At 38.8% G+C, this 20,182-nt stretch overlaps 3 protein-coding genes and 4 pseudogenes across 6 annotated transcripts; 1 reads left to right on the forward strand and 6 right to left on the reverse strand.

The window, feature by feature from the left end:
- Window positions 1-1,380: 1,380 nt before the first annotated feature.
- Window positions 1,381-3,363, reverse strand: LOC104721888 (uncharacterized; annotated as a pseudogene). Its single transcript, XR_015572520.1, has 4 exons — window positions 3,248-3,363; window positions 3,003-3,088; window positions 2,274-2,908; window positions 1,381-2,173 (listed from the first exon to the last, which is right to left on the reverse strand). The product of XR_015572520.1 is annotated as an uncharacterized LOC104721888 (transcript).
- A 630-nt stretch (window positions 3,364-3,993) lies between these two features.
- LOC104721889 (protein HEAT-INDUCED TAS1 TARGET 1-like) lies at window positions 3,994-5,951 on the reverse strand. Its single transcript, XM_010439967.3, has 5 exons — window positions 5,730-5,951; window positions 5,308-5,387; window positions 4,815-5,206; window positions 4,560-4,718; window positions 3,994-4,470 (listed from the first exon to the last, which is right to left on the reverse strand). The coding sequence occupies exons 2-5, from the start codon at window positions 5,369-5,371 to the stop codon at window positions 4,228-4,230; spliced, it is 858 nt and encodes a 285-aa protein (XP_010438269.1). The 5' UTR covers window positions 5,372-5,387; window positions 5,730-5,951; the 3' UTR covers window positions 3,994-4,227.
- Window positions 5,952-6,161: 210 nt separating this feature from the next.
- Window positions 6,162-8,236, reverse strand: LOC104721890 (protein HEAT-INDUCED TAS1 TARGET 1-like; annotated as a pseudogene). Its single transcript, XR_015572521.1, has 5 exons — window positions 8,121-8,236; window positions 7,583-7,702; window positions 6,923-7,424; window positions 6,560-6,824; window positions 6,162-6,338 (listed from the first exon to the last, which is right to left on the reverse strand). The product of XR_015572521.1 is annotated as a protein HEAT-INDUCED TAS1 TARGET 1-like (transcript).
- On the forward strand, window positions 8,092-10,872 carry LOC104727678 (glutathione hydrolase 3-like; annotated as a pseudogene).
- Window positions 10,873-10,921: 49 nt separating this feature from the next.
- Window positions 10,922-12,966, reverse strand: LOC104721891 (spermidine coumaroyl-CoA acyltransferase-like; annotated as a pseudogene). The gene is made up of 3 exons (XR_015572707.1): window positions 12,512-12,966; window positions 12,016-12,273; window positions 10,922-11,733 (listed from the first exon to the last, which is right to left on the reverse strand). The product of XR_015572707.1 is annotated as a spermidine coumaroyl-CoA acyltransferase-like (transcript).
- A 201-nt stretch (window positions 12,967-13,167) lies between these two features.
- LOC104721892 (CRM-domain containing factor CFM3A, chloroplastic/mitochondrial) lies at window positions 13,168-16,785 on the reverse strand. The gene is made up of 9 exons (XM_010439969.3): window positions 15,760-16,785; window positions 15,228-15,660; window positions 15,011-15,141; window positions 14,567-14,926; window positions 14,321-14,477; window positions 13,931-14,223; window positions 13,789-13,848; window positions 13,602-13,694; window positions 13,168-13,505 (listed from the first exon to the last, which is right to left on the reverse strand). Exons 1-9 carry the CDS (start codon window positions 16,690-16,692, stop codon window positions 13,431-13,433), a joined length of 2,535 nt encoding a protein of 844 aa, XP_010438271.2. The 5' UTR covers window positions 16,693-16,785; the 3' UTR covers window positions 13,168-13,430.
- A 335-nt stretch (window positions 16,786-17,120) lies between these two features.
- On the reverse strand, window positions 17,121-20,178 carry LOC104721893 (cytokinin dehydrogenase 4-like). The gene is made up of 5 exons (XM_010439970.2): window positions 19,427-20,178; window positions 18,891-19,018; window positions 18,212-18,469; window positions 17,733-18,001; window positions 17,121-17,604 (listed from the first exon to the last, which is right to left on the reverse strand). The coding sequence occupies exons 1-5, from the start codon at window positions 20,052-20,054 to the stop codon at window positions 17,313-17,315; spliced, it is 1,575 nt and encodes a 524-aa protein (XP_010438272.1). The 5' UTR covers window positions 20,055-20,178; the 3' UTR covers window positions 17,121-17,312.
- Between the last annotated feature and the right edge of the window lie 4 nt (window positions 20,179-20,182).

The following is a 20,182-nucleotide window of genomic DNA, read 5'->3' on the forward strand; positions in this document are numbered from 1 at the left end:
AGTAGAAAATTTAAGATTTTTGGCTAAATGTGTCTCGAGCTCTTTGACGGCGACACATCAGCTTTTTCAAGAGAGTGTTTCTCTATTAATATATAGAGAATTTTAACAAGAAAATTCTTACACGGAGGAACATTTCTCAAAGAGGCTCAAAAGGCAGCGGTCCTGGTGTTAAGAACATGAAGGCTATCTTAGGATTCTTTATCTTAGATTTGAGGATATACGACTCACAACCCACTGTCAGTCAATTCCCTCGAAGGCACAAACAAAACCTGTTGGTATAACGGACATCCAGGACCAGAAAACATGTAGCACGCCACAGAATTCCGGGGAGGATATACGAATGGGGTGATGACAACAACCGCAACCAGAACAACCAAAGTGATAATCCATCTCGGGCCTTTAAAAGGAGGCCTTCGACGAGACTCTGACATGACCACCGCTTTTTATCTCTTAAGCTACCGTTAGAAGTATCAAAACCATCTTCTTAAACAATCTGCTCACTGATTCTAGTGCCAATTCTTTAAACACATACATTAAAAATAGCTCCTAACCTTTTCCAAGTGCCAACCAACATATTACATCGTGGCTTCAACATGTGTATCTTTTCCCGGTTGTTGTCGTAGCAAATTAATGGAACTCAGAAGTTTGAATCCATTAGATTTCCATGAAAATGTTCCCTGAGGAACAATAATGACCTTTGACCAGAAGCTAAAACTCTTTCTCCTGCAAACCAAGATATTTTAATTACTTTTAAGTCATGCGAGAAGAAACTGGACGGAGATGTTACGTGTTACAGACAAAATTTCCAGACAACGTTTCTGTTCCAGTTTATCGCTGCTAAAAGAGTATGAAGATGAAGCTCCTGGTTTTGAGCACTACTTCCATTTCTCTATATTCGAACATTCCCTTAAGCTGATTTTGTCTTGGTTTTGCTCTCTTCACTATCTTCCTAAACAATGATGTTGTACCTGCCCTTATCTTCAATGTTCTTCTTAACTTCACTACTTCCCTCGGTTTTGCTACTCTCTTCTCCGCTGCTAGGATCTGTGGAGTATTAGTACAATAAGAACCCGGTCCTTCAATTTTGTCAGTTTATAAATTCAGTCGGAAGTACATTTCAGTTTTATTAAACTTGAAATTTTTAATAAAAGCATCCGTGCTAATATTAGTAGTAATCAAATAAGTGTGTGACGCAGAAATTATTAAATACATATATGGGGTTGGTTTGTTTAGTAATCTTCCCAAATAAAATAGGCATATAACAACATTCAGAGACAGCAAAATAACATTTCACTACAACAACAATAATATTTTTACTTACTCGCAAGTAAGTGCAGAAAGGACACTCGCAAGCAAAAAAACTATTGAAGATAGTTAAGATCAGTAGTAAACTTATGTCATTTAAACATTCAGAAGCAGCATAAAGATGTCATAAAGAAAGGGACAAGAAAACAACATATAGTAGCTAGTCTTCCCAAAATCTCAACAGATTTTGCCACACATGACTAGAGATATTATATCCTACTAGATTCGAACCAGATTTCATTATAAGCATATTCAATACTAAGCATCTTGGAAGTTCCATTAGTTTAGGCTGATAGCTAATGCGGGTCCCTGCTCTCGTTCCAGAGCACATGATGGTACCTGGGTTTCTTTGTCAAAGAGCGACTTCCACAAATCGAAAATGCTGGACTCCATTGCATCCCTAGCAAACCCGTGCGCCTCTGAAGCATCCTTGGTAGAACTCAACTGCTCCTCTACCTTCTTCAGCGATTCTTCAATGACCCGCGTGGACTCGCGGCCATACCAAAACCCTTTTTCAGTTCTGAGATTCTTAACAAGGAGGTCCAGATCTCTTATTCCCACACTCAAAGTCTCCCAAGTCGTCATCATCAGTCTGCAGTGGACCGACTGGCCACCTTTGTAATACAATAGATTCTTTGGTATGATATGTTTTGAGTAGACATCACGAGTAACACGAAATAGCCTTTCCCCCACGGGGCTATCAGGTTTCAGGTCCCTTCTGCCATCATACATCGATAACTGATAGCAGAATGCTACCATAGTACGAAGGTCATCACAGAGCAAGAACATTATTTCAGCCACATGTAGCGAGAGATCAACACCTAGTCGCAAAACCTCCTCTTTCAGCTCCTGCATTGCAAAATCATTCCTGCGCGCGCAAAAGAGGAAAAGCAAAAAGATGCATGAAGGCTTTGTTTGTAACCTGAGGGTTGAATTGCAAAACTCAGTAAGAAATGTTACGTACTGACCCTAGAATATAAGGAGAAGGTGTGGGCAGCCTCACTATCTCGCTTGGCCTGTATTTACCAACAAGAATAGGCTGAAATAGGTCGTCTAGGGTTGTCACAGAGAGAGACTCAGCAGTGTCAACGAAGAGAGACTTCCACAAGAAAGAAATGTTAGACTCTATCGCCTCCCTCGCAAACCCGTTGGCCTCTGAAACATGTTTTGCGGACCTCAATTTATCCTGAAGCGTCTTGAGCAGTAGCTTGAATTTGCAAGAGCGGAAGAGAGTAGTCGATCATCAAAGTAGCAATCTTTCCTTCTGAGAAGGAGAACAAGGCGATGCAAGACCATGACCCCTTCAGCAAAATCCTTCCAAAGGGTCTTGATCAATCCAAACTGAACCGAGTAGGCAACATCCTCCTGGTAAACTCCATTCTTGGGTTCGATATGTTCAGAGTAGACCTCAACAATAACATGGACCAGCCTTTGAGACACGGGAGAGGAGCGTGGTACTATGCGTATCCATAACATGTAGCCGAACCACAACAAAGTACGAATGTCATCACACAGCAAGAACATGGATTCAGCTACACAGAGTGAGAGGTCAACTCCTAGTCGTACGACCTCCTCTCTCATGTCCTCCTTAGCAGAGAGCGTCCTAGTAGTTCGAACAAAAAAAGTCAAAAAAAATATCAGACGTTTGTTTGTATGTAAACAGAATAAAAAGAGACAACTTAGCATCACTGTCTTACCCTGTACCGTATGGATAGAATCTGAAGAAGTTTGAATGAGGACGGAGACCACGAGAGCAAGAAATTGATGCCATCCTCCCTGATCACTGATCAGGGATATTCAAAAATCAAAAAAAAGCATACAATATGAAAATAAGACAAGTCGGCAGAAATGAAAACAATAAACAAATTCACCAACTTAGAAAAAAATCCGTAAACAAACACAACAGAAGCTAAAATGAGAAACAGAATAAGAAAAAATTTACCGGAGGAGACTCAGAGAGGGACAACAACGGCGGAATCCGAAACAGTGGTGGTGACGTGACAGTCGCCCCGAAGAAGATCAAAGAAACTTCCCCAAATGTAAAAGCCCTAACCCTATTCCCCCCCCCCCGCCCCCGCCCCCCAATTTCTGATTAGTCCCAAAACGCCGTCGTTGAGACTCTACTCTTTAATCGATTAAGCGGAGGAGCCCAACAATCAAAAATACAAAAGCCCAAACTAGGTTTAGAGTTGGACAATTAGAATTTTAAACACGTGTATTATGTCTTTAAACGACATCGTTGTAAATTTCAGACGGACACAGACGGTACAAGTCTAGAAAGCTAAAAAATCATTGATCTTTGTCAAAATATTTTAATTTCGTAGTTTTTCGAACCAAACGTTGCACTAGATATGAAAAAGTTTGTTTTTATTTTTCATACAATTTAACATTGCATTCAATAAATAAATAAAATCGTCGAACGAGAGAAGCATAAATCAAAGCAGAAGAACAAATTCATAAAAGAAGATTGTATATTATTTTTTTCTTTCTACTGTGTTAAAACCTCTCTTAAAACCCCCCATTGGGGATGACCTAAGTAGCTGAAGCATAAACATGGTTTCAAGTTTTAACATAGAACATAACATTTTTTTAACCTACTTTGAAGCCAAAAACTCGCACGTATTTAAAAAGGTCACTAAGGATGATACTTCAGAGGTACAATGCCCAGTTGTTGTAAGTAGCATCACCTTTAGAAAGTAGCGATCAACTTCTTAAAACACAGATAAAAAGTCTCATAAAACAATATTCAATTTTAGACCACAAACAGGGTTCCACAACAACAAACATAGGGTTTTCAAGATACTTAACTTCTTAAACAGAAAAGCGAGGACCCAACAAAACATTCTTAATACAGGACCCAACAAACAAGTTCCACAACTAGCATAAAAATCTCCGGATACTTACCACGGTCTCAGCTCTCGTTTAGTTGATAGAAAAGCGAGGCATACAGAAGTCAACAAGCAGTGATGTTCGCTGAGACTTGTCGCCACCATTAAACCGGAGTGACCTACTTTTCACAGCAACTTTGACAAATGAGGTCTTCTTCTTGTAGCATATTTGAACAGTCGCAACATCCTTTCCCTTGATCCTCGCCGCTTCAACAACTATCACATCTCTAAGCCCAACATATCGAGTTCCCTTACCTGACGGCCCATCGTAAATTCCCTAACACACAAGAAAAAATTAAACAAGATTAGATCTAAACTTTGTCATTAATCTCTGAAAATTTTGAAATTTAACTAACGACACTTTACCTTCTCTCCAAAACGACGATCGAACTCTGGACTGAAGACATGCAGTCTTGCTCCCACCGGTTGTTGCATAGCCAGCTCAAGTGCTTCATCCCAATTTGTAGCCTCAATCACTTCTCCTTTCATGGGAACGCGAGGTATCTGACAAGCAAATAGGGGAACCTTGGACATACATCCCAAATAAGATTGGTCAAGATTAGATCAAAACTTTGTCATTCATCTCTTAGAATTCTGAAATTTAGCTTAACAACACTTTACCTCCTCTCCAACACAATCAATCTGTGGACTGAACACATGCAGTTTTGCTCCCACGGGTTGATGCACCAACAGCTTGAATGCTCCATCCAAATCCTTAGCTTCAACAACTTCTTCTTTCATGGAAACACGAGGAATGCGACAAGCAGATGGAGGAGGCTTGAACATACATCCCAAATGTGCCCAAACAACTTCTTTCGGCAACCCTTCTTTCAAAGCAAAAGCAAGGGCATCTTTAACAGTGAGCTCGCAGCTTTGCCCGTCTTCCTTCTTTGGACAAGCGTTATCAACCAAAAACTGAGCTGAGTAAGAAGTATACTCAGTGTCGAGCTTAAGTATAACCCGCGCAGCGCTTATCAGATTCGCTGCTACCAAAGCAGCAGACTGAGACGCATCTGCAAGCCAAAAAACATATGAAAAAATAAACCCAGATGCACTTTTCATGATGCAAAGAAACTAATTATACTCTTAAGATTCTAGATTTTGATTAAGTTACCATAATCTTCTTGCGCATTCAATGCTCGTTTGCACTCCGGATGACAAGAGGTAGCGAGGGCCATCTCCAATTACTTAACCCTAACGCACATAATGAAATTTGCTTACTAAGATCAGAAGAAGACATTCATAAAAACAAAAACAGAGTGAGACAAGCAAAAACAATACAAGACCTAACGACTAGCAAACATTTGAACATCAACAACATAACCATTTCTAATTGCAGAGAAATATCTACATACGAGAAAGATTTCGACTAGAACAAAACCAAATTATTCATCCAAGAAAAAAGTTAAAACCCTAAACGTAACTACAAAATAAGTTCACTAATCGCAGAAAATCACAAACAACACAAAAAAAAACAAAATCCGTAAACAAACCCAAACAGAAGCTAAAATGAGAAAAAAAATAAGAAAAATTTACCGGAGGAGACTCAGAGAGAGAGACAACAACGGCGGAATCCGAAACAGTGGTGTTGGTGACAGTCGCCTGAAGAAGATCAAAGAACCCAAATGTAAAAAGCCATAACCCTATTTCCCCCCAGTTTCTTGTTAGTCCAAACACGCTGTCGTTGAGAGTTAACTCTTTAATCCATTAAACGGAGGAGGCCCAACAATTAAAACTACAAAAGCCCAAACTAAGTTTTTTTTTTGTCAAAAGCCCAAACTAGGTTTAGAGTGGGACATTTAGAATTTTAGACACGTGTATTATGTCTTTAAACGACATCGTTGTATATTCAAGTCTAGAAGAAAGCTAAGAATCATTGAGCTTTGTCAAAATATTTTAATTTCGTAGTTTTTCTTCCAACCAAACGTTGCGCTAGCCGCTAGATATGAAAAAGTGAAGCATAAATCATAGCAGAAGAACAAATTCATAAAAGAAGATGTATATAACGCAAAACCAAAAAGACCTGAACATGGTTTCAAGTTTTAACATAAAACATAACATTTTTTTGACCTACTATGAAGCCAAAAGGTCACTTAAGGATGATACTTCAGAGGTACAATGCCCAGGTGTTGTAAGTAGCATCACCTGTAGAAAGTAGCGATCAACTTCTTAAAACACAGATAAAAAGTCTCATAAAACAATCTTTAATTTCAGACCACAAACAGTGTTCCACAACAACAAACATAGGGTTTTCATTTTTCAAGATACTTCATTTCTTAAACAGAACATAAGTCTCATAAAACATTCTTAATACAGGACCCAACAAACAAGTTCCACAACTAGCATAAAAATCTCCGGATACTTACCACGATCTCAGCTCTCGTTTATAGAAAAGCGAGGCATACAGAAGTCAACAAGCAGTGATGTTCGCTTGGTGACCTGAGACTTGTCGCCACCATTAAACCGGAGTGACCTACTTTTCACAGCAACTTTGACAAATGAGGTCTTCTTCTTGAAGCATATTTGAACAGTCGCAACATCCTTTCCATTGATCCTCGCCGCTTCAACCACTATCACATCTCTAAGCCCAACATATCGAGTTCCCTTACCCGACGGCCCATCGTAAATTCCCTAACACACAAGAAAAAAATTAAACAAGATTAGATCTAAACTTTGTTATTAATCTTTGACCAAAAAAAAAAAAAAAAAAAAAACTTACGACACTTTACCTTCTCTCCAAGACGACGATCAAACTCTGGACTAAAGACATGCAGTCTTGCTCCCACCGGTTGTTGCATCAACAGCTCAAGTCCTTCCTCCCAATTTGTAGCCTCAATCACTTCTCCATTCATGGGAACGCGAGGTATCTGACAAGCAAATGGGGGAACCTTGGACATACATCCCATATGAGCCCAATGTTCTCTTCTCGGTAGCCCTTTTTTAAAAGCATAGGCAAGACACTCTTTGACAGTGAGATCAAGGCGTTGTTGAACCACTTCTTCTTCCTGCCTATCTTCCTTCTTGGTCCAAACGTTTTCAACCAAGTACTGAAGTATGTTTCGGGAGTGTACTGACAATGTGGTTGATCCATTTCTCCCTCCACTTCTTCCTTCCCAACGTTATCCACCAAATACTGAGCTGAGTACTCAGTAAGCTCAGCGTCGAGTTTGGAGAAAACCCGTGCAGAGCTAATCAGACTCACAGCAATCAAAGCTGCAGATTGAGATGCATCTACAGGACAGCAAGAAAATATGAAAATGTTGTAGTCAGTTCATATGAATCTTTAGACTGAATCTGTTAAAAAAAAACTAAAACGAGAGTTAACTATATCACTTAAAACCTAACCAAATCATAGTTTCTTTTCAATGATGCAAAAAGAAAAATAGTACTGTAATATTCTCAAAGATCATCTTGCGCATTGCTTGCTCGTACACAATCTGGATGACAGACGCCAGCCGAGCTTGAAAGCGTTTGTAAAAACTCATCCATCTGTGATTATAAACGTATCCCTGTTTTTTGTTTTGAAGTAGAAACAAGCAGAAGAAGAAGAAATTCACAAATCCAGCAGACGAGAATAAATATGTAAAGCAAAACTAAAACAAGACCTAAGTAGCTAAAAGCTTAAACATGGTTTGGTTCCAAGTTTTGACATACAAAAATCGTCGAACGAGAGAGAAGCTTTTAGACTAAACCAAACTAAACGTTGATAGGTTCCTTTAACAAAGCATAAATCTTTAACCTAAGAAGAATTCAGCATCATTTCATCTAAGAAAGAAAAAAGAAAACAAAAGTTCAAAACCCTAAAACGTAACTGTTCACTAAACGCAGCTGAGAAAAGGCCAAATCACAAAGCAGAATCCGTAACAAAACCCAAAATCAAGCTAAAAAATGTTAACTGATGAAGAAACAATGGAGAGAGAAAGCTACCGGAGACGCAGAGAAGACGAGGAATCAGGAGGAGACCAGTTCGCAAATCGCCGCTCGTTGTAGAAGAACAAAATCAGAGAGAGTGTTCGCACAACTCTCAAAGCCCTCGCGGATCCCTAAATCAGCTTAGTCCCCTAAAACGACGTCGTTTCACACTTTATGTTGTAATCCTCTACACGACGTCGTTAAACTGATAAAAAACGGTGTCGTTTATGATTGCCAATGTTATAAAGTCTTAAAACGATATCAACGCCTTTAAATTAGTCTCCACTCTCCAAGTAGCCTTTGCATTGATACTTTATGGTGAAGCTAAACCACACGTTTTCCATAAGATCTTCCACCTGCGGGAAGTAATAGAGCCTGCATTTGATGTGACCTCAAATTGTAAATATTTTATGTTCATGCGTACTTGTGGGTTAGAGTTTTGTGAATCTTGCCTAAAACAAATGTTTACAAATGTAGCTAAACAAGTTTGTAAGTGTTTGAGTTTTGATAAAGACTTTTGATGCATGTCAGATGATTTTTACAAGTTTTTAGTTGCAATATTATTTTAGTTGAAAATTGTTATATAAGAAAATAAAATTGGATCTGATCAAAGAAGGAGCAACTCGTTTTCTTTTGGTCATGCTAACATGTGGGTTAGAGTTTTGATAAAGACTTTTAATTTTTTTTGTATTCTAAACTATGAATTTAGACTTGTTAATTAGTAGCCACACATGCATGCTACTTTTTCATATGACCGCCTGTATATGTACATGGAGAGTAACGTTTAACTTCAGTCCTTTACGGAACACTACTACTTGAGACATCTCCTCAACTATTCAAGCAAATTGACAAGCTCTTAAGGAACATCTTCTCCACCAATTACAATAGACAAAAAGTTGTATCGATCTGTTGCGCGAGGAATTGTTTTGCTTATGATCACTAGAAAATATGGTTGCTTTTATAAATGTTTTTTCTTTTTTTTTTTTTGCCTTTTGCAATACGCCTATTCTTATTCTTAGGGCCAGCCTTAAAATCTTTCATAAGACTTGTGGACGTACTTCGTGAGAGTTGGTGTAGATTAAACACACATTTACTACACGAGATACCATATCATTTCGTGAAGGCCGACGGTGATTACTAGAGGTTGCATTTGATATGAGCCTAAAAATGTAAATTATTTTCCTATAAATCCCAAAACTTGGAATCACATGTACGTCTTGAATTTTCTCTTTTATAAATGCTTTTTACGAGGCTTGGAAACGGTATGGCCGTCTCTCCTGGAAATCACTTTTCGAGCCGGAAATTGAGTTGGCCAGAGGTTTTGTAGTGCGTCCATATCTCGGACGAGATATAGCGAGCCACGCTTCCAAGATACTTAGAGACCCGGGTTTGCGGAGTGTCTTCTCACGAAACGGACAGGTTTTGAGATCTGGTGAGACTTGCTATAATCCGGAACTAGCTTGGAGTCTTGAGACTATTTCCGAGCAAGGACCGGGAGCGTTCTATAATGGTACAGTAGGGGAGAAGCTTGTTAACGATGTGAAAAACGCTGGAGGGATCATAACGATGGATGATCTAAGAAGTTATAAAGTCCGAGTTACGGATGCAATGTCAGTGAACGTTATGGGGTTATACGGTTCACGGAATGCCGCCTCCTTCGGGTGGTACAGTCGGTTTTGCGATGGTTATGAATATCTTGGATAGTTACTCGAACCTTTACACTGCTTCGGGAAAAGATCTCGGGCTACACCGTCTTATAGAAGCAATGAAACATATGTTTTCAGCTCGGATGGATCTTGGAGATCCTAAGTTCGTTAACGTAACAAACGCTATGAACCAAATGCTCTCGAACACTCACGCGGATGATATCCGTAATAAGATTTTTGACAACACGACATTCCCACCCGAATACTATTTGAACCGGTGGAGCCAATCAGGGATCATGGGACGAGTCATTTCTGCATTGTGGATGCAGATAGAAACACTGTGTCGATGACCACACCCATTTGGTGCCGGGGTTTTATCACCTGCCACCGGTATTGTACTAAACTACGAGATGGATGATTTCTCGGTACCTTCGAAAATCACTCCCGACGAGCTTCCTTCAGCGCCTACAAATTTCATTGAACCAAACAAAAGACCATTATCTTCCATGACACCTCTCGTAGTCACCAAGGTTTACCATCATTATTTATTATCTATTTTTCGTGTCATATAACTCATATACGCATACTATGAGATCTAACTACGGTCCATGACAACTTTTTCCTTATACTAGGATGGTGAGTTGTGGCAGCGCTTGGAGGATCTGGCGGAATGCGTATAATTCCGGCGGTGCTTCAAGTGTTCCTTAATTACTTTGTGTTGAATATGAAACCCTTACAAGCGGTAGAGAGTGCAAGAGTTTACCATAGGGTAATGCATATTTCAAAACTATTTAATAAATGTTACGAACATTCAAAATAAAAATACTCATTGCTCTTTTTGGTTGTTATTGTTGCAGTTGATACCGAATGTTGTTGAATATGAGGACTTCACGGTGATCAATGGTGATCACATAGGGGTTCCAGAAGATACCAAGATGTTTTTAGCAGAGAGGGGACATGATCTCAAGACGCTATCACTATCAGATGGAGCTATTGTCCAACTTATTGTTCAAAGTTTCAAGAATGAAGAAGATGAATATGGGAAGAAATCGAAACCTTTAAAGAGCTTACTTACCGCAGTTAGCGATCCTCGAAAAGATGGGAAGCCAGCTGCAGTTTAATTTAAGGAAAACTTTGCTTATTACGATCTCCTCATTCTCTCATGTATACTTCAAAAAAAATTGGTGGGATATATACATTATGAACTTTAATAGATTTTGATTCTATACATACTTTTTTTACATGTTTAGTTGGAAGCAGTTGAGATTACGCAAAATGACTCGATAAAAGAAAAAGGAAAAGACAGATCAAAAGCGAGGACGAAGTTGCAACATAGCATCCATCTCTTGCTTGAACTTAACCATTGCATCTCTTGGCAATGTCATTACCACTCTAACTCCACCTTCCACTTCTGGATCGAGCTTGGATGGTCCCAAGATCATCACCATATTTCTGGCGCTTTCTTGAAACGTCAGAAACCTCATATTCACAGGGTCATTCCAACCAAAATCCATCGAGCCAAACAACCTGATATTTCTTACATCGGTCATAACCAATAATCCATCGACTACCGGGTCGGATTTTGCATCCTCCTTAATCATCCTCTCTATGTTTATTATCTCCTCCTCGATGTACCTCTTGTCATAAGCTTTTTTCTTGGCTCCCTTCACGATTTTTACAATGTCAGATATTGATGATTTATGGAGCTCTCTCGCGGCTAGCTCGATGTACACGTCTACGACTGAGTTGCCGTAGTAACCCTCCGACAGTGGCGGATCAAGAACATGTCCAATTCCCACAACTATGCAAAGGACACTGATCTTGTCAAGATCTAGGTTTAGGGCTCGAGATCTTGATTTCCATATGCACGAACTAAGAATTTCATAAGTAGTGAAAGTTTCCTTGGGCATTTCGCATCCCCTGACCAAAGTGTCTTTAAGCATTTTTATATTGCCAGCCTTAATGCTTATTATCTCTGTAACCTGTGGACCGTATGTGTGTACACAATTGATAATTTTACTTAAGTGATCATGTCATAATTTTACTTAAGTGATCATGTCTATTGAATAGTAAGAACCATTAAAAGACATATCAGTGCTATTTTCTTAAAACAAAACAGGAAATATTTTAGTTTCGAAAGTTCTCTCCATTTTAGTTATTTTTTTTCTAAAAAATTAGATAACAAAAAATAAAGTGAAGTGCAGTCGTTTAAAGATAACATCAAATTTTATCTTCAAAGATAAAGATCAAATTTGTAGACATACCCAATCGCTACTTGACATATATGGGGAAGTGGCCAAAAGACTCGCTCTAGAACCGACACCGCAGGGAAGTTTAGCCGGTTCATTGTCTATTTTCCTAACTAGCCGCTCTCTCTGCCATACCGGCAGTAGCGATGGCTCACTCTTTCCTCCGGCCAACTCCGTTAGAGAATGAACGAACCTAGCAACACCGAAACCATCGCACAACGCGTGTAACAATGATAAACCAATGGTGAATCCACCGCAAGGAAACTTGGTTACCTTCAAAAATTAAAAGACCGATATATACTATGAATATGACATGAAATTAGTTCTAATTAATTTATAATTTGATAGATGACATGAATAAATAATAAATAGATTTAACTAGAAAACTGAAAAACTTGTATGTACCATCCGCCCAAACATTGGAAGAGTCCCTTGTAACATATAGATTAGTTTGCTTTAACCATTACCACCATTCAAAGCCTGTACACATATTTTATAAACTAAAGGATACCTGCATGGCGAGAGGGTGATAACCGATCTCATTTTCGTAGTTAAACTCGATCTCTGGCACAAGCGGCAATGCAACTTCATCAACAAAGTTTTCTGTAAAGTTTAGAGAGGGGAGATCAGGAGCTGCGGTAGCAACCGCAAAAAGTACTCCCTCCCTATTACAAACCAGCTGAAACTTTCGATCACTTTTTCGTCTCAATAGCCTGCCTGAAAATGGATAATAGTACACAAGAAGTTCTGACAAAGCCTTCCTAAGCAAAGAGACCGGATCGTTCTGGTTCTTTTCATTTGCCTCAAAAACGTAAATTACTGCGTGTCAACTTCGTTGAGAGGGTTGTTGTCTAGACTAGAAAGCGAGAGGGTTCCAGAAGGAGTGTGTTTGGAGGGTTTAACGAGCTCAACTGATGATTGCTTCTTGAGTAATAGAGCAAGGCTCGGGTTGGTTTGGTTTGTCATCTTACAAATAAATTGTGAATATGTGATATAAGGCTGCCGTCTCCACCTCTTGATGTTGTTTATATAGTGAAGTGTTAATGTGTTATTACACGTTGATAACTTGTCATCTTAATGTTGTTTTTTGTGGGTAGCCTCCATCAGAATCAAAAAAGTAGCATGCATGCATGGAGGAGTAGACACATTTTAATTTTGCATGGCTTATGAAAGGGAACCGCTTCATGAGCCCAACACATAAGCTATATGTGATAAGAATTGTGTACACTTACAATGCAGACAGCATCCAGAATAACATAAAGACAAAAGATCCTCCTTTTTTCATGTTTTTTTCAGTTTTTCTTTATATTTAAATTCTGAATTCGATTACGAGTTTATTTACATCCATGTCATCTTATTGTTTTCAAATCAGATAACAGGGGCTCTATTGTCACGTCCCAAAATTGGAATGAAAGATCAAAGTTACCGGTTCATGTTTCTTCTTCTGCTTCCTCCGAGGATAAGAAAGTTTCATTCTTTTCTGAATCCCATTCTAGAGATTCATCCTGATTCAGAAATCAGAATGTTCCATTTTAGATTTGACATGGTTCAAGTAACTTTTCATATCCTAATCAAAGACCTTTAGGAGGATTTCATTTTACCTCGTTAGAAGAAAAATCAGATTCGTCGACTCTCAAATACAAGTTCTCATCCTCTTCTCCATCACTTTTCTTGCGAGTTTCCATATCCTCGTCCTGGATCAATTTTCATGATAATTTGCTTACTCAGAAGGGACTGAAGTAGAGATTGATGATACATTGTGAAAAGCAATCAAAAATTTCATCAAACCTGTCCGGTCTTCAACAGCTCAATCCGTTCCTCTAGGTCTGCAACATGATACTTCAGTGCCTGTCAGAAACAAAGAGACCAATATTGATCACAACAGAAAACTTCAACACAAGTTACATGTAAAAAATATTATCATCATTACTTCTCTTCTTTGAAGCTCAATGGATCGAGCAAAAGCCTTTTTCCTCGTCAATAAGTTTGAAGGCCTAAGCCGAAATGGCATCTGATAATTCTTTCCGCGATACAGTATGATCGCATAGCCTTTCATGGTTTTATCAACGGATACCAATACTCCTCCACTCTCAGCCTCCAAAGAGATAGCGATATGTTTGACTTGCGGAAGAGATTTGCCTCTAACTATCACTTTTACAAGCTCCCTATGTTTCCAGTGTAGATGCATGTTCTCTATGGTACCAGCATACACTTCTCTTCTTCCTGTAAAATGTTTCGAGAACAGGAAAAATCGAATTCTTTCTACAGATCGTTTTGGATTTAAACGTGACACATGAGTGAGAACAGTCTTTGTGCTTACCTAAGAGAAGAAACGGCTCCATACTCAAACCAATTTTGCGGTAAAGAAGTCTCTCTTCTTCTGTGATTATTTCTGAATCAGTTGGGAGATCCGATGGGTCAAGATCCATCTGCACTTTAGCTAAAGCTCTCTCAGCTCTTCTCAACTTTTGCTTTCCCTGGAACAAAAGAGAGATCATCAAATTTAAGGCAGAGCAAATGTGTGCAATCAGATACCAAAAGAAAAATAAGAAAGAGTGATACTCACATAAAGAAGCCTTAGCTCGAGATCTCTAATCAATGCAGATCTTTTGATGGAAACTGATTCTCTCTTTAACTCCTCAATATCAACGCTGCTTGCATCTGGTGCCCACCGAGAACTTGCAGCTATAGTCTCAGCAAGCGTTCCAGCGAGTAATTTGGTTTTAGACAATTTGCCTTGTGATGTGAGTGTGACTCTAGTTGAAGCCATTTCCCGGGCTTGATCCTCCTTGGTTTGAAGAACTTCCGTTATCTCCTTTTGCCTCTCGGTCAATGCCTCTGCAACTGCAGGGGGCATGAAGTCATTGCCTCTGTAGAAGACAATATACTCTTTGTTTCTTGAAACAAGTACACCACGGGTAAGTCTCTTCAAGAATGAATGAGAAAAAAAACAGTGAGCACGCGGAACAATATTGGTGTATATGCATATATATAGAGGTATTCATCAAACCTTAAGTTCTTCCGCCATTCTCTCATTCCGTGTGTTTTCCACACCGCGTTTGATTGCTATTTTTGCGATGGTGCTTCTTGCCCATAGCTTTACCATTGCCTTAGCCAGACCTTGTAACTCTCTGCTCCTCCCTAAACAGGATATATAAAGAAACAGTCACTTACGAAAACATATGCTACTACTAAAAGAAAGTAAGACTATATGATTTTATGCATACCAAGAGCAAAATGTGGAGGGCTTGTTCTAGCGAGTCGACGCATTTCTGTCATTTCCGTGTTAGACAAACAAGGTTTTACTCCTTGGGGAAGAATCCTAAACGGACACCTATATCCTTCAACGTACGGAGGAAGCAAGTCTGCATCAACAGGTAACGGATCACACCCTGTCCAATCATGAAACCTTGGACCAAGCTCGTCCAACAAATCATTCAATTCACACAGCTCGGATAACTGTTCTTTAGGTACATTCTTCGGGTAATTCGCATCCTCTGGTATGTAACTCCTTGCCTCTACACTTTGACGGATCTCAGGGCTTGTATCGACATTGTTCTGTTTGATAAATGATTGAACACACTTGAGCTTGTAACTTATTCCTCGGTACAGCACAACCGAGCTTCCTGACCTCCATATCACTAATCCCCCAGTTTTCTTCTGTTAAACACCACAAACAACAAAAATACCAAACGCATTATTCAGAATTCAATTGAAAAAGAACAGATCATTCCTTTTTCCGATAGATTCGAATCTAACCTCCAAAACTTCATGAGCTCTCTTCATATTAAGAGAAAAAGGCTCACTAAATTTCAACTTCACAACTTCATCAACCTCCCATTTGTCATGAATAGCCTCAACCAACGCCTGTGTAATTCCTGCAGAACCTACTTTAACTCTCTCAACCATTCTCAAAGCTATAGTCCTCAGCCTTCTCAGCTCATGTTCTGGTACAATCCTCTCAGCTTCTACCGTATTACTCTTCCTTGCTCTCCATATTCCCTTATCTTTCCCTGAATCTATCAACCCTCTTTCACCATTATCTAAATCTGATTCTACAGTTCTATTCCTACAATCGTTACCCCTTCTATATCTATCTACAGTAAAAACATCATCAAAACTCGAACTTTGACTTCCTTGCTCAGAGCTAGTCGTAAAGCTAGCTCCTTTAGACCCACCATTGTTGTTAACCCATGGAGGAGACATGTATTCGCTTGGTCTTGGGAAACTCGACGGCTCACTCGCTGAATAGAGTCTATTGGAATCGGTTCTCTTACCAGATAAACCATACCCAGAAAAAAGATTCGAACTTGATTCGTCATCTTCTTCTTCTTCTTCTTGTTCTTCATGGTGTTGAGTTTGCTCTTCTCGCTTCTGCCATGGCAATTTCTCGGTTTTAGGGCTGATTCGTGAAGACCATTTATCGCTAATTTCTTCGAAAAAACCCGGTTTAGGTTTTCTCTTCGTCTTCTTCCTCTGGTGAGTGTCTACATCAATGGTGGCTCTGATGACACCACTCGATTCTCGGGTGTTAAACCGAACTGTGTGATTGAAGCTACGAAATCTGAGTCTACGAATTAAAAATTTAGAATTTACAGAGGCGTCTAGAGGTTGAAGACGACGGAATTGAGGAGACGAAGATGTGGATGAGGAAACAGTGTGAAGATTCAGTGGGAATTGACACAGCGCCATGGATGAATTTTGGCTAAGGAAGAGAGTTTTGTACGATTCTTAAAACGGTAACGTTTAACAAGAGTTCATTGAACACTCCGTTTTTTATTTAGCAAGACAACATGCATGCCGTTTCATTTTTATGACAGAAAAAAATAAAATAAAACAATTGATAGTAGTATTAACTATTAAGTTACGTAATTGACTTTTTAAGATGATTAAGTTAATTGATTTTTTCTTAATAAAATATGTTCTTAATTTAATTTCAAAATCTATAATTTTTTTTTACGTGTTTTAACTAATGTCCCTTGTTACTGGCTTAGTAAAATTTAACCACATATATAATTAAGTTATTAATAAAAGAAAATGTTTCGTTCTTAATTTAGTTCAGAGAGGCTACAATATGTTTTTTTCCTTTGTTCTTGACTAGCAACATATTTCATACGAGATACGACAACGAAAAATATTATAGACACATTAAAATTAAGAGGAAAAAAATACAAGTAGAGTACTTTGCCTACACCAAAATGACTAAGCTATTTTGTATTTATTAGTTAGACGATGAACTTACTTGTCCCTTTGGCTGTGCATGTTAAAGACACGTTCTAAAGTTACATAATAAGAAGATACATGTAAACAAGTTAATTAAAGATGTCTTGTCCCGGAGACAATAGTCTTTTGGGATCAAACATAATTTTCCTCCTCAAGAAATCATCCCACTTTGGTCCAAAATGCTTAATCCAATCTTCTTTTCTTGTATAATGCATCAAATATTCTTTAATCTTAATTCCCGAGTTTTCACAAAACTGAATTATCTTGTCGTTGAGATTTTCGAGTTCTTGCCAATTTTGAGATCCACCAGCTGACTGCAGTAATCCGATCACATAAAAAACGTCTTCGTCCGGTGACATCGTTGACATGCGGTTGTTCCACCTATATATTTATATTAACACATGCAAAATCATGTTATTATACGTTAACGAGACACAGAACTTTAATCTTTTTGTTATATGGCGTCGAATATTTAAACAAAAATATACAGAATTGAAGTGAATATTTACTTGTTTCGGTTTGTGGGATAGAAGAGAGTAACACCAGCAGTTGCGGTTTGGTTGAGAAGAAGGCCATGGATAACACCATCATGAAAATCTAGAATTCGAGACTTCGGGACAAAAATATTTAACCACGGATGAGGAACTTCCCATAGCCCTAAAGATCTGAGTTTCTCTTCTTCGTTTCGGACACGGTTCAAGAAATCGAAATAAGGAACATCTTGTATGAACATGAAACCGGGAGCAAAACCTAGAGTTCTAGATAACATGTCCATCACCTACAAACAAAGATATGAGCTAGATAATTAATATGATGATATGGTTACCGTGATGCGTAGATTGTGTATGAGTCGGCGGTTATGTATATAGTTCATGTATTACATTTAGATTGTGCTTCATAGGATAAAATAGTGATTATAGTGATGGTGATTATACTGATTAGGTGGTATGGGATATGTGTATGAGTGTGATCTATATGTATTAATTACCAGGTCAGTGATGGGAAGGGTCTTGCTATCATAACACTTGGCTACTTCGAGAACATAGATGATACGGTGGTCATTGACAAGCGATGCAACTCTTGTTTGATCGGAGAGTGGGAAAAAAGAGGTGTCTACGATGCCGTTGGACATCATCAGTTGACCTTCCAAAAAGTCAACTCCAAGATCATTGGTCATTGATATTAAACGCTCTTGGTCTCTTTTAAAAGCCGAGAAGTCACTGTAGAGTATGCGAGACCATTTCACCTGCATTATATTGTATATCAATTTTATATCTATAAATTAATCCATTAGTATCTTCGTTAGATTGTATGGTCTAATTTTTTATAAGTAAATAACAGAATCATCATATGTAGAACATAACTTTTACTTTAAGTCGTATGTACGTGGGTAATATATATATAAAATAAAAGATTAGATATTGACATGAACAAGATTTGCAAGCATAAGACAATATTACACTCGAGCAAGTCCTAGGATTTGATTACGGAGAATCTAATTAAACGTAAGCAATATCAGAGATTAATTCAGCATGTATATAATTTTATTCAAATAATTCAGACTCAGCATATTGACTTCAAGATACGTTCCAACCAAATCAAATCAATTTGAGAATTACGACCACTACCATAATTTTAAATTGATCACATTATAGAATGTTACGTACCCTTGTGGGTGCATGACCCAACGCAATTCTGGCCCTCGTTATAATACCAAATTGACCCAAACCTCCTAAAACTCCATAGAACAATTCGGGGTTTAACTTTGGAGAGCAAGACATCATTTCGCCTTTTCCTGAAATTAAACTATATATTATGAACAAAACGACAAACTACGAATATTAATAATTTAATCACAAATTAGCATAATTACTATTGAAGGATCTCTCTTCCTGACCAAAACATATTTTAAAAGATATTGCATTTATACTGATTATGGCGTGTGAGTTATCCTCAAGAATCAAATTTTGTTTTTGTTTTTTAAAAAAATTATGTTATAGTCAGTTAGTCACCACACATGCATATAATTAATATTAACTTATTAAGTCGCTGATCTTACTACAGTAGTCGCTTGCAGACAAAAAGCTTAGCATCTAGAAGGCCATAGATACTGTTTCAATATTCATTAAGCCATTCTTCTATCAACGAAAAAACTAAAACTAAAAAATTGTAAAGAGATGAGTGAAGTTTGGTTTATACGTACCGGTAATGACGTCCAGCTCATGAACGTTACTAATCTGAGGGCCGTGTCTAAACGTTTGACCGCCTATACCAGCGTTGGACAACGTCCCGCCAACGCTGAGATACAAATAATCCGTCCAAGTAACCGGCGAGACGCCTCTCTCCACCGCCGCCTTCAGAACATCCACCCACATCGTCCCGGCAGCCACGTCAGCGTAAGTCCCGTCTGCTGAGATGACAACCGCTGCTGGTTTAGCCGCCATGGCGAGACACGTCATGTTGACGACGATGCCGCCAGGTGCCGAGGCTTGGCCACGAAGGGAGTGGCCTTGTCCCCGAGCAGCCACTTTGAAAGTAGGTTCGGGGATGGTTGAGACCCCGTTGTAAGAGAATCCTCCGTTGGCGAAACCAAGGAGACGGGCCACCTCGGTGGGTGAGGAAGGGCAGAGGACGGCGCCGGGACTTTCGTCGGTTATGTTACCAAAATCATGAGAAGCAGCGGAGATGGAGAAGGGATCGGTTAGGACGGTGAGGTTGAGTGTTATGGGAAGGAAGACATCAATGCCCTCCTCTGACTTGGTTAAGGTTGGGGTTAAACTTATAAAAAGCGTTATTAGGGTGATGATGCTTAAACCGAGATTCGTAGTCATTCTCCAATTAATGGGGTAGGTGAATGGGAAAACGAGACGGAGGATGAGATAATATTACTATTAGCGTCTTGTTGATTATGGGATTAGTATAGAGATCAATTAGGATGTATGAGATGTATATAGAACCA

The sequence above is a fragment of the Camelina sativa genome, chromosome 11, assembly GCF_030686135.1.
Source record: "Camelina sativa cultivar CO46 ecotype springtype chromosome 11, ASM3068613v1".
In the NCBI taxonomy this organism is placed as follows: domain Eukaryota; kingdom Viridiplantae; phylum Streptophyta; class Magnoliopsida; order Brassicales; family Brassicaceae; genus Camelina; species Camelina sativa.